At 43.6% G+C, this 18,384-nt stretch overlaps 1 protein-coding gene across 1 annotated transcript; it reads left to right on the plus strand.

The window, feature by feature from the left end:
- Window positions 1-4,717: 4,717 nt before the first annotated feature.
- Window positions 4,718-7,672, plus strand: LOC117650102. The gene is made up of 8 exons (XM_034393412.1): window positions 4,718-4,893; window positions 5,029-5,203; window positions 5,287-5,346; window positions 5,792-6,208; window positions 6,302-6,418; window positions 6,548-6,684; window positions 6,774-7,009; window positions 7,096-7,672. Exons 1-8 carry the CDS (start codon window positions 4,814-4,816, stop codon window positions 7,449-7,451), a joined length of 1,578 nt encoding a protein of 525 aa, XP_034249303.1. The 5' UTR covers window positions 4,718-4,813; the 3' UTR covers window positions 7,452-7,672.
- Window positions 7,673-18,384: the final 10,712 nt, after the last annotated feature.

Consider the following 18,384-nt stretch of genomic DNA (forward strand, 5'->3'; position numbering starts at 1 on the left):
GATTAGGTCACAGACCTAGTCAGCGGGTGGAAACTACTTTTCCGAAACGGGCGTGCAGACGTTTTGTTATCCGTTAACATCGGCCGAACCAAGCGAGCTAGGTAAAATCTGCTTACATTTTCGGAATCAGCCCAAAATTTGACAGGGAATAGGGTACTTTCTAGATGGCGAAACCAAATTTATCATGGTTATTTTGAAGCCTAAAAACAAAAATGTTTAAAAAAGGGCCCAAAAAATCCCATGTCTCGTCGAGTAACTTTTTCCATCTTGAAACGTTAATGTGAACAACCGGGGTGTCGTATCACAAATCTGAGACCAGTTTTGGAATCCTAAAAAAATTTGCCAATGTATAGGCTAAAAGATGGAGTAGGTAGCCACTCCTTCTTATGACAACGATCCCCGATAATAGTCGGTACTTGACCCCACGCAAATGTTTGTTGTAAAAGTAATCGACTGAAATTCGCCGACAGTTATCAGGATAAAATCTGAAAATTCAAAAGAACGCATATGCCTATACCGTTTAAATGTTTTGAGGATTCCAAATCTTTTTTTGGATTTGTGATACGACGCTCCGTTCGCCCACATTAACGTTTCCAAATCAGTCTTTTTGGGGCAAACCGCGACAGTGCGAGACAGGGGATCAGGGCCATATTTCGCAACACATTTTTTTTTAGGCTTCAAAATAACCATGAAAAATTTGGTTTCGCCATCTAGAAAGTACCCTATTCCCTGTCAAATTTTGGGCTGATTCCGAAAATGTAAGCAGATTTTACCTAGCTCGCTTGGTTCGGCCGATGTTAACGGATAACAAAACGTCTGCACGCCCGTTTCGGAAAAGTAGTTTCCACCCGCTGACCTAGTAGAGTCCCGGTTACCCCGCAGTAACCACTTCTTAGATTGTCCGGGTTGTTTGTACGCAGCAAAATATTGTTTTGAAACAGCATAAGTCATAAAAATAATTAGCAACGAATTCGTCGTTTTAAAACAAGCAAACTTGTTCACAAACAACAGCGTTGTCGAGGTTGGTAATTGTGTTGTTGTTTTAAAACAACAATTTTTAACAGTGTTCTCCCATTTCACATCCATCTCTGTCAACTAAGTACAGCGATTCTCTCATTTCATATCCAACCCTGACACCTGTTAAGACATTTTTCTTTATTTCTACGTACACAAGTCCATTCCTGCAAAGGTATATAGTCTTAGTCAATTTTTAAAATTTACTCACAATCCTTAAACTATTTTAACAGTTGTTTTTCTTCAAAAAATCGACGGTTCTTGGGCTATAAGTTGTCCGATTTCAATGACATTTAGCTCATTGGAAAGGTAATTAAATTCCCCATCTTTTGAGACCTCAAGATTTATTATATCTCATCTGGTCCGTGTGTAGTTGAGAAAACACTCCAACTTTAAGTTGCATATCCACTCGGGACCCTTAACACTGTCTAAAAATGTGATTCCCGATCAAATGCGGCTTAGTTTTGATCGTAGAACGGAGAGGCCCGTTACTTTAAACCACCATGTAGTACAAGGAGGTGCCAGTGTCAAGTTACGCTACTCAACTTCCGTCAAATTCAATGAAATTTGGTGTCTCAAGTTACCCCTCACAGTTACCATTTTCTATAAAAGTCAGTATTACCCGATGAATGATGGGTTTTCCTCAAAACCAATGCTGCATTTCGAATGTTGAAATAATTGGCGTGAAAGGTACTACAGTCATTTGGGTCTCAGCAAGACGTGTTTCGAGTACCAAGGGAGACTTGTAACACTTCTCTAAAATTGTTAAATTTACTAAAATTGAAAAATCGTTATAGATCTGACCAGCTTGGTCCTAACCCGCCGTTCACACGCTTAATCGTCTTTCCAAACAAGTATGAAAGAAAGTGCTAGGGCAGTTTTGACCTCCGAATGTGCCGAGCCAGGTGGCAGCTCCAAGAAGGTGCAAAGGGAGAAGTGTCTCAAGTTACCCTTGCTGTCTCAAGTTACCCCGGTTTACGGTACGCTCTAGCTAGCGCATGCCTGCCGAGAATGCACTTACTAGAGCATACATGCCATGTACACGCTTCCTGATGCAGGCAACTCCCTATCCCTTATGCACTAGATGCATGCTCCAGTTAGCGTGTACATGACATGTATGCACTAGTAAGTGCATGCTTGGCAGGCATGCGCTAGCTAGAGCGTGCTTGCAGGCATGCTCCAGTTAGAGCATACAATGTACGCTCTTCGATTTGTAGAGTAAGCCTGTGCTTACGGCATTTGCAGTGAAATGTAGGGTGTTCAGTTCTTCATCTGTCCAGTTTTTCCCCGCACTGACCCAAACCCGTAAACACAGAACACGATCATTTAGTCGAAAACGAAATTTGTTTCACTGACCCGAATTGTGACTAAGCCGAAAGCATGCGTGTAGGAGCGTTGTGCCAGTACCGCGAAGGTGGAGCTTTTCCATTCCGTTTCGCTGACGTGGTCACTGAAATGTGGAAAAGGGGTGGCCGCAGCTAGTGTCTGCAAGAGGGAAACTGCAGTTCGCAGGGCCGGAATGTCAGAAAGTAAGTGGTACGACCTTTTTACCTGACCTAACGGGCTCGCAACAAAATTACTCTTAATGCGACAGATTTTACCCTATTCACGGCACACGGTAAAAACGGAACCTGGTTTTCCCAGGAAGCCTATGGTAGAGACATAGGCGATTTCCAGGGAGTTGCTGGGAAAACCAGGTTCCGTTTTTACCGTGCAGACCTAAAGCAGCAGAGTGAAATACGTCCCCCAACCTGGTTCCGAGTTTGGGGCCAGTGATAATTCAGGTTAGTGAAGATTCGGCTTAGTGAAACACTTTTGCGTGGCCTTCGGGTTAGTGACAGTTCGGGCAAGTGAGACAAAACGGGAACATTGCAAAAGGACGGAACTACTAGAGGAAATTCGGCCTCGTGAAGATTCGGGTTAGTGAAAATTCGGGCAAATGATCATTTTGGTTAGTGAAGAACTCCCATCGATATCATTCCTGTAATGTTCTACGGTTTTTGATGGACTCAATGGAATGCATGGTTTTAGTGCGGTCGGACCGTATCTGGGACCCTGACAGGCATGTCTTTTAACAGTGAATACTCACGACTACTGCCGCGGCGACGAAAACAACGACCTTGAACAACATGGCAACGTACTGCTGTACTGACTTTTCTCAGTCCGACGTGCACGATTTATACCGTCTCACTGCGGGGGCCGGCAGGTGTTCGTGTGAGTTTTATCATTGAGTAGTCGGAGAATATTTCCAAAGAATCGTCAAGGTTACTGCTGAGTGACGAAAAATGCAAAATAATATTTTCTAAAAAATTGTGGCAGCAATTTCGTTTATGGTCTTCAGCTGCTCACTATGTGACGATTTCAAGCCAGAGGTCAGAGCCCTCAACGCTCATCAGTTACTGACTTTATTCCTCTTTTAGGTGGATACCTCATTTTCTTCAGTACCGTCAACAATAATAGATCGCGCTGTTATGTCACCTGGACCAAACCGTGAGCATACGTAGACTTCGTCTATTGGCCAGATCGTGGTCTTGGAAAAAGGGGGTTGGCCGACTGAAAGGTTTTGGCTGAACGATAGCGAAGCCCACACTCTCAGACCTAGATGGACTTTTTTCTCTCTTGTTTCCCTGTCAACATTTAATGTCCATGTCTCGACCGGGATACTCCCGAGAATATTCCCCTGGTCTTCCAGGCGGGACACTCACACCTAAGAGCACAGCTGCATATTCTAGGGAGGTCCGTGCCGGGATACTCTTGGCGTTATCCTGGTGGGGACTTCCTCAGAACATCAACAGCCCGGACGATGTCCCACTAGTCTCCCGCTCAGGACCATCCCGGTATAGTCCCGGTTCGCACCTCTTCCGCATGTCCTCAGAACATTCTCACGTGCACCGTTCTGTGATTCATCCGGACTGCATGTCCCCGGGATGTCAGATCAGAACATTCGGACGACTTTGACTTTTTCAAGTCCCTAGAAAACCCCCTGAACATTTTAAGCAACGCACACATTGCGCAAAATGAGGTTGTATTATCCCAAAGTCGGGTGAGATGAGTTTCCCTTAGTTTCTATCCAAATTGCGTTAACTGATGTTTGGTTGAAATGCATATGCTCACCCTGCTTCGCGGAAATTTAGTTTTGCTCACCCAAAATTAGGATTTAAAAATATTTTCACCATGTCAATTACCCTTTGTTCGAAAATTCGGACCCATAGCTTTCAATTTCAGCGCTTGCGCTGTCCTTCTCGCCGACGATATGCATCTGCGCATACTGCACCCATATTTGGCTGAGCCACTTCAACTATGTTTCAGATTTCGATCGTTAACGTTCTTTCAATCTTAATGTTGGGTTTCAGTTGTTAACTGCGAAGCCTCCATTTTACGACAGCCCCTAGACCGCAGCCCGTGCCAGAGGCTCTGAACCTCACAGGATGGTGGGGGCAACTTGCAAACGCTAAAATTGTTTACAAATTACGTTCCACGCAAGAGTTAGCACAATAAACATGATGCTTTCAAACAAAAAAGGTGTAAATGTGTTTTAATATCATCTCCAAGTTACGTAAAAGCTGCTTTGAAAGGCGTAGAAACGGTTCGGAGTTCATACGAAATGTTGGTCAACCTGGTTTCAAAAAGTATTAATGTCGGGTACATTTGGAAGGAAAGGATGACCAATGTCGGGTGGACCAAGCAAAAAGTTGAACCGCAGCAGCCGACGTGCCGATGTCGTCGTGAGCGTGAAACGGAATGACAAGTAAATCCTTGATGACTAAATCCCAAATGAAATGCATTAAGTGCCAGCGAAATGTCAGACAGAAGAAGATGTTGCGTGTTGTCGTGCCGGTTTGCGACCCAACCTATAGTCGAAGGCGTTCGCTTGTTTGGGTAAAGTCCATTCAATTATTCGATATTTACAAGTGTCTTTATCCTCAAGAGGGGTTATGTTGCTCTATAATGCCTGGCCTGCCACAATTTCTTCACAGTGCCTAATTTTTAAAAAAACTATGTTTCATTTTGCAGACTCCCAAAAGACCAGATACAACAAACACAGTGGCGTCAATGGATAAATATTCAAAACAAACAAGAGTGTAACACCAAGAATATCTTCATTTGCAGCAATCATTTCTTAGCTGAAGAAAAGGGAAACAGAAAACTTAAAAGAGGAGCAGTGCCTTCCATTTCAGTAAATGACAATGTTCGTTGCCATTTTGAACTCTGAAATCTCATGTTAGTTTAATTTTCTACTGTAGATAATGTTTGATTCTGGATCTGATGCAGGGTGCTGAGGAACACCACCAGCAAGTTGAAAATCACGGACAAGAGCTACAAGTGGAGTGTGTAAGTGTGCAACCCGTTGAAAACTTTCAACTTGATCAGAGCTGGGCGGCAACTGGAACTGAGATCAACCACACAATATCACCTTCCACCTCAAATAATGACAATGCATCCTGTAACAATTTACCTTAAATCCAATGTTTATCTTGTTTGTGATCTCGTAAAACTGTACTTCTTTTTAAATCGTAAACTGAACCCCTTCGGCAATGTGCTGCTGCGTTGACAATATGGCGGCTGCTATTACATGGCGGGTCAATGCGTGGGGGATGTTACGTTGGGAAGCCAAAGAACTGAATCTCAAAATTGTCTATGAGATCTGAACAGTGATTTGAAACTTCAATTCAAGCTACTGCTCATGAGGGAGAAATAGAATTGTCTTCATTGAAAATTTAAAGGGAATGTATTCGTATTTCACCATAGATAATGTTCAATTCTTGATCTGACGCAGGTTGCAGAGCAAGTCTACCAGCAAACTGAAGAAAATCAAGGACAAGAACAAGCAGTAGAATGTGTTAATGTGCAACCCATCCAATATTTTCAACTTCATCAGAGTGGGGTTTATACTGCAACTGAGAATATTCATCAGCTCGAAAGAAATCAACATCAGCACGAAACAAACCAACCACCAATAGTCACAGCACAACCTGACCAATATAACCAATATGCATTTTCAAGTGTTGTAGAAATAGATATGAATCAACCTGATGCTTGTTCTATTTTGGCTGAAACTGGGTCCTTCAATTTAGATACATTGTTTGATGAACCTGAAGGTTATTCGATTTTGACTGAAACTGGATCTTTCAATTTAGATACATTATTTGACGAAGAAAACAACAATGTTTTTGAAAGGGGAAACTTTGTTCAGGTAAATATTTTATGTCAAATCTACTTTGAACCCAAAGTGGTGAATTGTATCCAATTTATTCACTTTATTAGATCACCATATTTTATTGTGCAGGAACAGATATGTCCAACACTCGACAATGGTAATAACTTAACTTCAGTTATTTCTATCCCTGACGATAGATCTAATGCAAGAAATGATGTTTTATGTAGGAGAACCAATCAAGTTGAGGTAGTTGAAACTAACTTTGATGTTTTTGATCACCTTTTTTGTCATCAATGGTTTTTATCTTGCTTTTAATTGTCCGCTCTTTTTATTTTTAAAATTTTTCTTTCATGTTTGGTCAACGCTATTCTTCAGGTCCCTCCAAATAAATTAAAAACTAATACTTCTCGGAAGTGTTTTGCTGAAAACTGTTCCAACTCCAACAGACAAACAGTGCACACTTTTCCAGCTATTGTTATCAATGGACAAATCAATCATGAAAACTTAAATAGGTACTTATTAGCTGCTACTCTTCATAACTTATTTTGTGCTTGCTTCCTCATGTGACTTATGCAAAAAAAATTATGTATTGTGTTTGCAGATGTAAGCTATGGATCAAGAACAGTGGCAATATTGAGTTGCTGAACCAGTATTCGTCTAAATTGCATGGCAAGCATGGGCTGTGCAGTGATCATTTTGACAGTTCACAGTATTACAATCCTCAAACCAGAAAGAGGTTGCTATCAAAAGCAGTTCCCACACTTTACTTCAGCTTGCCTATATCTGATAACGACATGATTCGTTTTCCAAAGTGGGGACCAGATGATATTTTTGCAGGTAAGAGAAGTGCATTTATGTATCATACATTATAAAATTACAAATTTTATGCATGTTATCTGTCATACTTTGGTTTGCTTTTCTAGATATGACTGCAAATGATATAGAAAATGGTACAAATGAATCTCATGTTGAAAATGACCAGCAGCAAAACAACCATGATACAAATGAACAGTGTTTTAGACCTGATGAGTACCAAAATAAATTTGAAAATATATTACACACATTGGAATGGAGAACTTGCAACTCTTGCAAGGAAAAATTTTTTACCAAGAAGAGTTCCAAAAAGCAATGCAGTCATTCTAAACCAATATGTTCGGCACTTTCATCAGAAAATGGATTTGACCCAGGAGATTCAAAACAGCTTTACCATAAATTAAAATATCTCAGTATCAGTGCCTTAAACATATTCATGTCTTTCTTTTACATTTTTGCGTGTTGAAGTTTCTATACTGTTTGTGTCATATCTAAAATTTTAACGTATTTCATTTTTAAAATCAAACCTTTTGTAACTTATATTGACGCATGTCTTCACTGATTAAAAACCTACTATATTAGCAGTTTTTGTTATTCACAAAAAAAAAGGGAAAATATGTTACATTTATCCTTCTTACATTTCTGTAGAAGAACAGAAATATAAGATATCACAGCCAAAACCCTATCAAACCCTCAGTCACCCCCACCCCCACCACCTACACCTAGCCCTCAGGAAAAATATGGAATCTTAGGCTCAGCCTTGAGCGTTAGCTCTGCCTAGTTTTATTTAGGCCCTTTCAAATACCTGTCGGTGCGCATGTGACGCTCATTAGCGTCGCGAAAATTTCAAGTCCGTCCTCTGAGAAATGAGCCAAGCGACGTGCTAGCAGCGTCGGCCGCTCCCCCGCCCCTCCTCCCCCCCGTCGCGCTCCTTCCTCTAGACCGGGCCTCCTGGATGAGCCTTACGGGACGCACGGCTGGCCGTCGAGGCAGCCCGGCCCCGGAAAATGGGGTGGGGGAAACGCGCTAAGGCGGCATGCGGCCACCCTCCACCACCCCAGCCCCTCCTCACCCCGCATCCTCGCTGTTTCCGGGTCTCGGAGGTTCCCCCACTCCGTCCAAAACCGAAGCCCCTTCCGGTCTAGCCAGGAGGAGCGCGACGGGGGGGAGGAGGGGCGGGGGAGCGGCCGACGCTGCTAGCACGTCGCTTAATGAGCCATCTACAGCGGTAGAGGTGCCGCCGGAACCGCCGGACTCTGAGTCCAGGCGACCCCGGCTGGCCGGCCGGCCAGCCCCGCCCTCTCCCCCCTCCACTTCGGGCTGCGGGTGGCGCGGCGGGCAGCCTCCGGAGTCACCTGCGGCGCGGCGGCACACTATGGGTCAGAATCAGAAAAACCTTTGCAAAATGTCTACCATGGAAACGATTTGAGTTATCGATGTGAAATTTCAGTGAAGGGGGTTTTGGGGTGCGCTGAATCCATTTCTGGCGCCAATTTGAGTCAGTGGCGTACCCTAGACCCAGTGGCGTAGCCATGAAACACAAATTTTCAGAAATCTTTCCGAATGTTTACTTGCCGAAGTGTTTCCAGGTGCACTGAAACCATTTCTGGCGTTATTTTGAGTCAGTGGCGTACCCTTGACTCATTGGTGTAGCAGAACAGCATGAAAAGTGGCGATACACATCGGCAACTTTAGCTTGTCCCGTACATTTAAAAATTCTCGAATTACGCCTATGTTTAACCGTTACGGGTTTTGAACCTGGGTCTGGGTCTAAATGAATGTTATTTTCGTCATTAGCAACACCAACAACATATTAAAGAATGCAAAGATTGATTTAAAAAAAATGGTCCCCCCACCGGGATTTGAACCCGGGTCCAAACCTCTCCGATTTGCTCGAAACTAGCACCGTTGGCTTTTTCTTGTCGCCCCGATTCCAAAAATACCCCTACATGCCATTCTCGCTGCATACTGTGCCTAAATCGGGCGTAAATCCTCTTCGACCCTATGTAGACCATGATGCACCTGCTGCACCAACCCGGGGGCTCGGATCGGATTTGCTGCCACGGGGCAGCTCTAAGGGTCACCCAAGGAGGCTGCATACCAAATTTGGTGAAGATCGGACCACGGGAAGTCCCAAAACGAACGAAAAGACGAACGGACACATAGCACGCATCACACTAAATGTTTACGAATATCGCGCCTTTTGGGCCTCTCGGCGCAAATTGGCGCAAATTCCGCTTGGTGCATTCGAAAGGGGACACTTTAAGCTTCACATCGCGATAAGAATCAGGAGGTTGCAAGAGGTTGGCAAAGTTTGGCAGCCTGTTTTGTGAGAGAAATGTGTAAAAAAATAGACAAATGTGCATGGTCACTTGGTTTTGGCTCTAGCGCCAAAACTATAAACGCTACCTGAAAAATTTTGGTACCAATGGAAAGACGAGATCTCAAACTACGGGAAACCGTGCTTGTACAATCTTCAAACGAAGTAGAGTCCCGTAGAACGACGCTGAAAGAAGGTACATTTTCTCCGCTCCGCGCTGGGTCGCGCGCCTGCTTCCAAACGGTGGCGACAAAAACGTCGAGCCTGGCGACCAGGTGGGGGGTAGAGACGAATTTTTTTCGCCTTTTAGCAGCGTTGACATTCCTCTTTCACACCTACGATCTATTTTTCCACAATTCAGAACTTGACGAATCGTCATATTGCAAAGGTTTTTCCGATTCTGACCCACAGTGCGGCAGGTTCTCGCAGAGCTCATCCATGGCGCAGTTGGCAGCGCATCGGGCTCATAACATGAAGGATCGGGGTTCGAATCCCGGACAAAGAAAGCAAATTGGTTGAGACGGTGGGAAGGAGGTTGGACGGAATGAACAATGACATAGTCGAGATTTGATTTTGACCTCATTTGCCCCGGGCTGCGATGGTCCCAACCATCTACCCAAAGCATGTACCAGAGAGTACTCCTGAGGATATTCCCAGGACTATGGCAAAACATACATTCACTACTCCTGAGCATGTGCCAGGAATGTCGTCCGGGGAGTATCCTGTGTCCCAATCAGAATATTCCAAGGACATCTTCAGAATGTTGAAATGTTGGCTGGGTTATAACGGTTTTTGAGAAAACGTAAAATGTACTATTTTCTCCTTAACTATGCACAACTTTGATCGTTACAAAGATAAAATTGTCAATAGATCATGTAGAGGCGAGACATAAACGGTCAATACGAGACTTTACTCCTGAACGGCTCGGCCGATTTGCAGCTGACATGTTGCAGGGTCTTTCATTGGCTCGCCTATGATTCAGCTTTCTATCTCAATCCATTCGGTCATAAGAACCAAAAACGACTGAAAGTAAGGCAGGAAAAAGTTAACGTTTTAATGCCTGATGTTTTCACACCAAGTGTTACATTATTTCCTGAGTTTTTGAGGGTGCTGAAAACGAAAATGGAATCCATTTCATCCTCCAACCCACATTTTAATTTCAATAGGGCATAATTAGACCAGACTTTACACGTCTTTCTTACCTTCTCGGGGGTACCAGCGCAAACAAGCCATGCAGTTTGGCCGGCGAACCCTGCCGCTCCATGCTCAACACGAGGTATCTAGGGGTGGAGACCCCAGGAAAAACGTAAAATCCAAATGCTTTCCCGACTTGCGATTACTTTGATTGAAATAAGTACCGATGTCTCGCAAAGGCGCCTCTCAAGGTAAGTGTAAACGCCAGGCGTGCACTCTGAGAAAAAATGACGGTAAATCCTGGATAATTTTTTTGCCAAACTTTACCGTACTTCAAAAACCAGTATCCTCCGTACAGTCTACAGTATTTACCATACTTGTTTTACAAAATATTCCGTAGTCTTTTAACAGTAGTTACCGTTCTTCCGTACAGTCCATGCCGTAGGAAAGACAGATCTGGTCCCAACAAAGGCCGCTTCCAAGAAGTGTCCACATCAGGATCTTGAAAAAAGGGGGTCGACCGACTGAAAAATTTTATTGCACCTTTCAATAGGTCTCGTCAAGACCTTTCCAACGAGTGGTCGGAAGAGGGGTCCAGGAGGCCGACTTCAGCAGTTGCGTACATCAGGAACTTGGAAAAAGAGGGTCAATCGACTGAACAAGATTATAGCAGTTTTTGATAGGTATTAAAAGTACGGGATTGCCGGGGGAAAATGTACGGGATTCCCTGTAAAAAAAGTACGGCGTTTCCTGTAAAAAAAGTACGGTATTGCCTGTAAAAAAACGACGGCATTGCCTGTTAAAAAAAGTACGGTGAAGTCTGGAGTAATCAGTACAGGATATACCGTGATCTTTTCTCGCAGTGTGGACTGTCGGAACTGGCGTAGCTGGAATGACTTGCGACATGTTGCACGCGGCGAACAAGGGTATTTTCAAACAGCTTCTGCGTCTCTGGTTTGATCCTAAGTTCAAAGGCCAACCATTTTCATTAAGTGACAAAAGTCAAGAACTTAAGTAACGTTAAGACGACTTTAACCTTCCACACTAAGTTGACAGAAGTCACTGTTTTTGGAAAGCGCCCCTTTGCCGTTCTTGCCAACTGTAAAATTTGAAACTCTTATTGAACGGCATACCTGAGAAGTATTTTGTAAATTTGTGAATTGGTTGAAGGTATTGTTCTTCTTAATGGGTCCTGTATATCTCAGTATAACATGGATAAGCAGACGAATTATTCTCTCAATTTTGCAAGGATTTCCAAACTTTGTATGGGTTAAGGGGGCAGTAGCGTCTTTTGCACGTGTTTTGACGATTTTCGAACCTCCTGTTTAGACGTTAATATAAAGATAAGTATGAATGCCAGAGGCAAACGGCAGGCACCATTTAAAAGATAAAAGTTTTTACAACATTTTCAAAAAACAATATTTTGTTGTAGCATTGAATTAGGATGTTTTGTGTTCTATGCAAAAATGGTCTGCAAAATTACATGGTTTCACTGCGCGCACGATTGCAGCCAAAGTTTTTAACTTTTTACCAATCGGTAAAATGCATCTGAAAAAGCATGAAATTGCCCATAAAATGACCCTTGGGTTTTAATATTGGGCCAGAAAAAATGTGGTTCGTTTCCATCTTAAGTTGAAGATGAGCGTTTCAATAGTTTTTCTTGCCCAATATTGAAACCCAAGGGTCATTTTATGGGCAATTTCATGCTTTTTCAGATGCATTTTACCGATTGGTAAAAAGTTAAAAACTTTGGCTGCAATCGTGCGCGCAGTGACACCATGTAATTTTGCAGACCATTTTTGCATAGAACACAAAACATCCTAATTCAATGCTAAAACAAAATATTTTTTTTTTGAAAATATTGTAAAAACTTTTATCTTTCAAATGGTGCCTGCCGTTTGTCTCTGGCATTCATACTTATCTTTATATTAGCGTCTAAACAGGAGGTTCGAAAATCGTCAAAACACGTGCAAATGACGCTACTGCCCCCTTAAGAAACATGTCTTCAAATACACCGCAATTTAATGTAGTGTGTCGCTGAATGTGGCCCATTATAATCTTTTTCTTGTTTTAAGTTCCAAAACCTGAACGGCTTCTTGGCCGCACTGGTGTATGGAACCAGCCATGCCATAATAATCGGTCGTTGTGTCTAGGTACTGAAATTCCATTGCTTATTAAAAGTCTGAAAAATGAAGGTGTTATGCACTACTGTAACAAAGTAATTAGTAGATCTAAAAACTTTAAACTTGGTATTGTTATTTCTCCAGGTATTTTTGTTCTAGGAGACACCTGAGCGATTCTCACGTTTCGGGGTAGTTTTGGCGTCTCTGATTTGCCGAAAGTGAGAAATATCCAATTAAGTTTTTCTGATTATTGGGGTCCTGGATGATACTAGAGTTATGGCAATGGTATTTATAGTAAAGACCTTGTACTATCTTCCTAAAAACATGAGCCATAAGGTATTCCCATACGTTTTAGTGGGTGTTTTGATCACGGAAATTACGTTATCACGGAAGTTACAAAGTGTGAAAATCAGCTTTAACGGCTGACTCGGGCTTGCTGTGGCTTCAAAGTCGTTCCAGGGTCAAATGATACTCTAAGCCCGACATTTCAGCGGAAAATTTTTTCACCTAGTGCTCCTGCAACATTGGGTAAAGGGTGCCACGGAAGTTACAGGTAATTGTTGATACACGCCATTTTATAATGCTCTAGCCCGCTTTGAGACCGTGTACAGCATCTTAGATTTCCGCGAACCATGCAATTATATCCCAGGGACTCCACTTTGATGGCTTGTGTCATGGAAAGTTAAAAGTTTGGCTTGGGGAGAAGTCCAGAGCTGCCTTTTCGAAATTTGTGTAGTTACATTGAATATACGGAGGACATTTTTCGTTGCAGCATAAGTACCTTTGAAAGAAGTCTGGCGTATTGGTCTTCGGTCGAAATTAGCTCGAGACATGCCAAGCTTCGAATCCCCATCGACAGTGGGCAGCATTTTCGAACCACACCGCCACACTGGGGGCGGAAAGTTCGAGTATGTTCTCTTTGGACAATCACGGAAGTTACATTTGGGGTATTCCAAACGCTACGTAGACCAATCCAACGAACGAGAACTTTTCGAAATGTGTGCGTTTAGTGGGTAATGGCCCTCCCTAAACAAACCCCATGTCGATATCTGCGCTCGTTTGGGCACAGGAGTCAGAAGAAACGAAACTACCCCGAAACGTGAGAATCGCTCACCTATCATTTGCCACAATAACTTGGATCTTTAAAGGACCTATTTGCAACCCTTTAGGAGGCACCATCCTTGTTGCAATATTTGTATTGCCTGTACATGAACTACCAGCTGTATGTGCGTACTGAATAAGATGAATGGTCTCGCATTTCCCGCAATGGCAACACTATCAAAAAAGTCTAAAAATTCGGGCTATTATTTTTAGATTGCCTACTCTGAAATGAGAATTCAGACTCAAGTCTTAAGGGGAGGTTCTGGTGAAAATCCTGCCATTTTCCAAATGGATCCTACAGTCATAATTTGTTTGGAATATAAAATTTTTCATTGGGGAGACTAAAGTTTGACTTTTGAAGGCACATGCCAGGCTGTTAACCCAGTCGAAGAGTCTTTTTGAGCCTATTTTGGCTGTATCTTAAAAAATCTCCTTGCGCATACTATTTTGTCGTAAAAGGTTGACCTTGACATTTTTCACTTCTTCGACTCATTTTCAAAAGATTCCGGCATGCATAGCTCAAAACTTCCATTATATTATTAATTATTAGCTTTTTTTAAGCTGGAAAAAGTGCACTAAAATTTGTAATATTATGTCCCAACTTAATCAATTTTATGAAAAACGATTTAGAAACTTTGGGGAAAATAAAAATGGGGAATTAACCCCTTTTGAGATGGGCATGGGATTTTTAAAAATTCACCAAAAGTGGGAAGAATTTAAGATTTTACCCCAAAAATAGTATGCCGGGGGAAGAAGAAAAATTTTTTAGTTATCCACATTGGAGAAACATTGGCTCAGGATGGATTCATCATAACAAATTCTTAACCATCATGAAAAAAAAAATCGATAAGCTCATTTTTTTTACCAAATTTTAAAATCGACATATTTAGGAGGGAAAATAGCGCTTTGGCCAGGAAACCCCCCGTGCAAGTGCAGAGTTCGAGAATACGAAAATTCCTTTGGAAATAAACATGGATCTTGGAAAAACAAGGTGGAGAGATGAATGCAATGAAGAGGCCAATGGCAGACCAATTAGTTGAAGGAATAGCAAAGGGAAAAGGTCTTGGAGGAGGAAGGTTAGCGGATCAAGATGGAGGAAGGAGGGAAACGCATTACGAGAGGCGAGCACGAGGGATAGTCGACCCCGGTTTCTCTGCAACCACGGCCCGATCCAAAGTCGACCACAGTCCCGTCGGCCCAAAGCATGCCGCCGCCTTCCTCGCGAGGTGCCGCTGAATTCCCCGGCGGCGAGGGGCCCGTCATGGAAGCTTTACTCCCAGGCCTGAAGTATTTATATATGTAAATTTTCGTCGGGATCAAAATAGCTTTGAAACCCCAAAAGGGGATCATAAACACTTTATGGAACATGGTAATGTGAATCAGAACTGTCCCGAACTTAACTAACAACTTATGAAAAACGATTTCATTCGCAACCTTTGGAGCAAAACCTACGACAAATGGGCATACCTTAACCCAACGTGCACGATGGAGCATGGGAGGTAGAACAATTCACCCCAAAATGTGGTAAGAATTTTGATTCTTACCCGAAAAGAGTGAGAAATATTTGATCCATGAAGCGGAAGAAGGGAATAACTTGATTTATCTCCACATTGAGTTTTTATTTGATCATTGTGCCTCAGGATGGTTTGCATCATTACACCAAATTATTTTACTCGATTCATAGCAGTAAAGGAAAAAATCAAAAGCTCCATTGTTTTTCTGTTGCAGCCAAATCAACATCGACATGTCTTCAGGAGGATCAGGAGGATCGAGACGCTCGCGTCCTGGCCAGGAAGAGCGCCGCCGGGCGAGTGCAAGTGCGAGCAGTTCGAGCTACTGCTCCTGCCGTTGTGAGTTACACATGGATGCCACTTGGAAGAAGTTGGGGGAGCATCGTGGGGAGATGAATGCAATGAAGAGGGAGATGGCGGAGATCAGGAAGGAGTTGGGAGAGTTGAAGGAAGTGGAGCGAAAGAGGAAGAGGGAGGTCGAGTTGGAGGAGGAGAGGAAGCGGAAGAAGATGGAGGAAGAAGAGGGAGCGCAGAGGAGAGAAGCAGAGAAGGAGGAGATAGTCAAGACGGTGGTGGCAAGGATGGCCACGATCAATGAAGCTGCTGCTTCACATGCCCCGTCGGCTCCACCGCAGGAGGATCCACCATTCCCTCAAGACGAGGATGAAATCCAGCTGAATTGGGGCCCGGACAGGAGGCAGGGGCCGGAACGACTCATGGAGGTTGAGCAATCCTCTGGCGTCGTAAGTATTTGATATGATCTGTAAACTGTTGTTGCTTCTCCTCCATGTGGCATCAATATGGAGCTCACACTGTTAGAAATTAGCTCCGAAATTTTATGGAGAAAAACTCTATAATCACGTTCATGGAGACCTCATTCATTTTCCATCTTTTTTCAGAGATATTTTCTCAGGGCTTGAACAAATGTTGTTCGGAGCATTACTTGGGTCCTCATGGGAGGTAAAATGCATGTCTTTTCTAAGATATATTAAAGAGGGCTTCGCCGAAGCATTCTTTAGTCTGAAATTGCCAAACAAGGGACAATCTCCTTCGGGCTCTTTTGAGTTATATCCTGTAGGTTTCCCTTATTATTATGAAAACTGAGTTGAACAAATAGGGGTTCACCTTTCCCTCATTTTTTGGCTGAGCGATAGCGAAGCCCGTTACTCAGATGGGGTTGAGAAGTTTTGTCTGTGTGTCTGTCTGTCTGTCAGCACTACTCCTCCTGAACGGCTCGGCCGATCTGGCTGAGATTTTGCACACTTTTTTGATATGTCCTTGGCTCGGCACACGCGAGATTTCACTACCCTAGCTCAATTAGTTCAGTTTTTATAGCCGAAAAACACCTAAAAAACTGCGAAAAATAGTGTTTTCTGCAGGCAAATCGAGGGGTGAATCACTCGTGTACTCATGTGTACAAAGTGGCCCGTGCTCAGTGTACTCACAAGTTTGAAAAGAGCAAAATTCGTTCATTTCTTGCACGATTTGGCGTAGTGTGTAGTCTAAACGGGTAGATAAAGCCAAAAAACGATTTAAAATGTGAAATTTGTGTGTATTAGAGGGTGTACTCATCCGTACTCATGTACTCATGTGTACACCAGAACGCTGAGTGATTCACCCCTCGAGGCAAATGCCTTCTGCCTTGAAGACGGAGCCCCCCAGCCCCGTCAAGTTGAAAAGTAACGACGGTCAAGATCGTGTTATCTGTAGATGAAGCAACTCTATCTGGAATGAAAGGGGGTCTGAGGGGCGGAGCCCCCCAGCATGCAACAATTTAGAAGTTACCGACGATGGGCAAGCCATGGCCTGCCGAAGGCAGGGTAGCGCCGCAGGTCAAAATAGGTGCAAACGCCAGGCGTGGATTGTCGAAACTGGCGCAGCATCGCGAAGACTGTTACAACAAGACACGGTCTGGCGTACACCTACCTTGTTAATTAGTTGCAAACTTTTTAGCAGATGATACCTTTACAAAAACATACCTAAAACTACAACTACAGGACACATAAAGGTGTCAGCTAGCTTTCACTCGAGAGTCCAAAAACCAAGTGCGTATCCTAACAATATAATAGGGGCTGGCTGCCGGGGCGGGCTGATGAGTCTGTCGCTGCGGCGCAGCCTGCGCGGAATTCGACAATGGCACCCCCTCCTCGCGCGCGACGGCCTGCGCGCAGCATTGACAATCCCTTCCCGCTACAGCGCAGAGGGGGCCAACGGGCACGGCGCGGCAAGCCCTAGTCTCATGGCGCGGCGGTGCAGGCCACGGCACAAAAGACTCAGTTTTTAAAAGTTATCTTTGGAATGAGCCCATACTACCCCGTAGAAGAAAACCAAACGAGTATCATCTGCTTTCATTAACGTTCGTTGAATGAGATTTTTTTGTGATTTCCTGATAGTAAAACATGCATTTTTGTTCAAAATTCCGAAACGTTTCGGAGAAAGCCCAGAGTTTGCCTTTATGGAGAGCTCCATGCAGAAGTTTCGGAAAAACTTCACGATTTTTCCCATTTGTTCACAGAAATTTCTGACAGTTCATTATCAGTCTCTCAAATGTTTCCCTTACTATTACAATAATCTCAACACAAAATTTCTGTTTGTTTCAGATTCGTTTTTTCACCAGGCTGATTGGCTGAGCGATAGCGAAGCCTGTTACTCCAGTGGGGTTGAAAAGTTTTTTCTGTGTGTGTGTGTGTGTGTCTGTCCGCACTACTCCTCCTGAACGGCTCGGCCGATCTCGGTGAGATTTTGCACACTCTTTAGGCATGTCCTTGGCTCGGCACACGCGAAATCTCACCATCGTAGCTCAACTGGTTCAGTTTTTATAGCCGAAAAGCACCTAAAAACGGCGAAAAATCGAGTTTTCTGCAGGTAGGATGCCTTTTGCCTTGAAGAAGGGGGAGGGGGGGGGGGTCTGAGGGCAGAGCCCCCCATCCTCGATAAGTTCAAAGGTTACAAGGGTCACTGTAGATGAAGCAACTCTACCTAGAATGAAGGGAGGTCTGGGGTCGGAGCCCCCCAGCATGCAACAAGTTAGAAGTAACCGACGATGGACAAGCCATTGCCTGCCGAAGGCAGGCTAGCGCCGCAGGCCAAGGTAGGTACGCCAGGCGCGGATTGGAGGAACAGGCAGCGAAACATCGCGAAGCCTGTTACGAAAAGACGCGGTCTGGCGTAAACCTACCTTGTAAGTAGGAAATAGGAAAGAGTAGATGT

The sequence above is a fragment of the Thrips palmi genome, unplaced genomic scaffold, assembly GCF_012932325.1.
Source record: "Thrips palmi isolate BJ-2018 unplaced genomic scaffold, TpBJ-2018v1 HiC_scaffold_4, whole genome shotgun sequence".
Taxonomy (NCBI): Eukaryota; Metazoa; Arthropoda; class Insecta; order Thysanoptera; family Thripidae; genus Thrips; species Thrips palmi.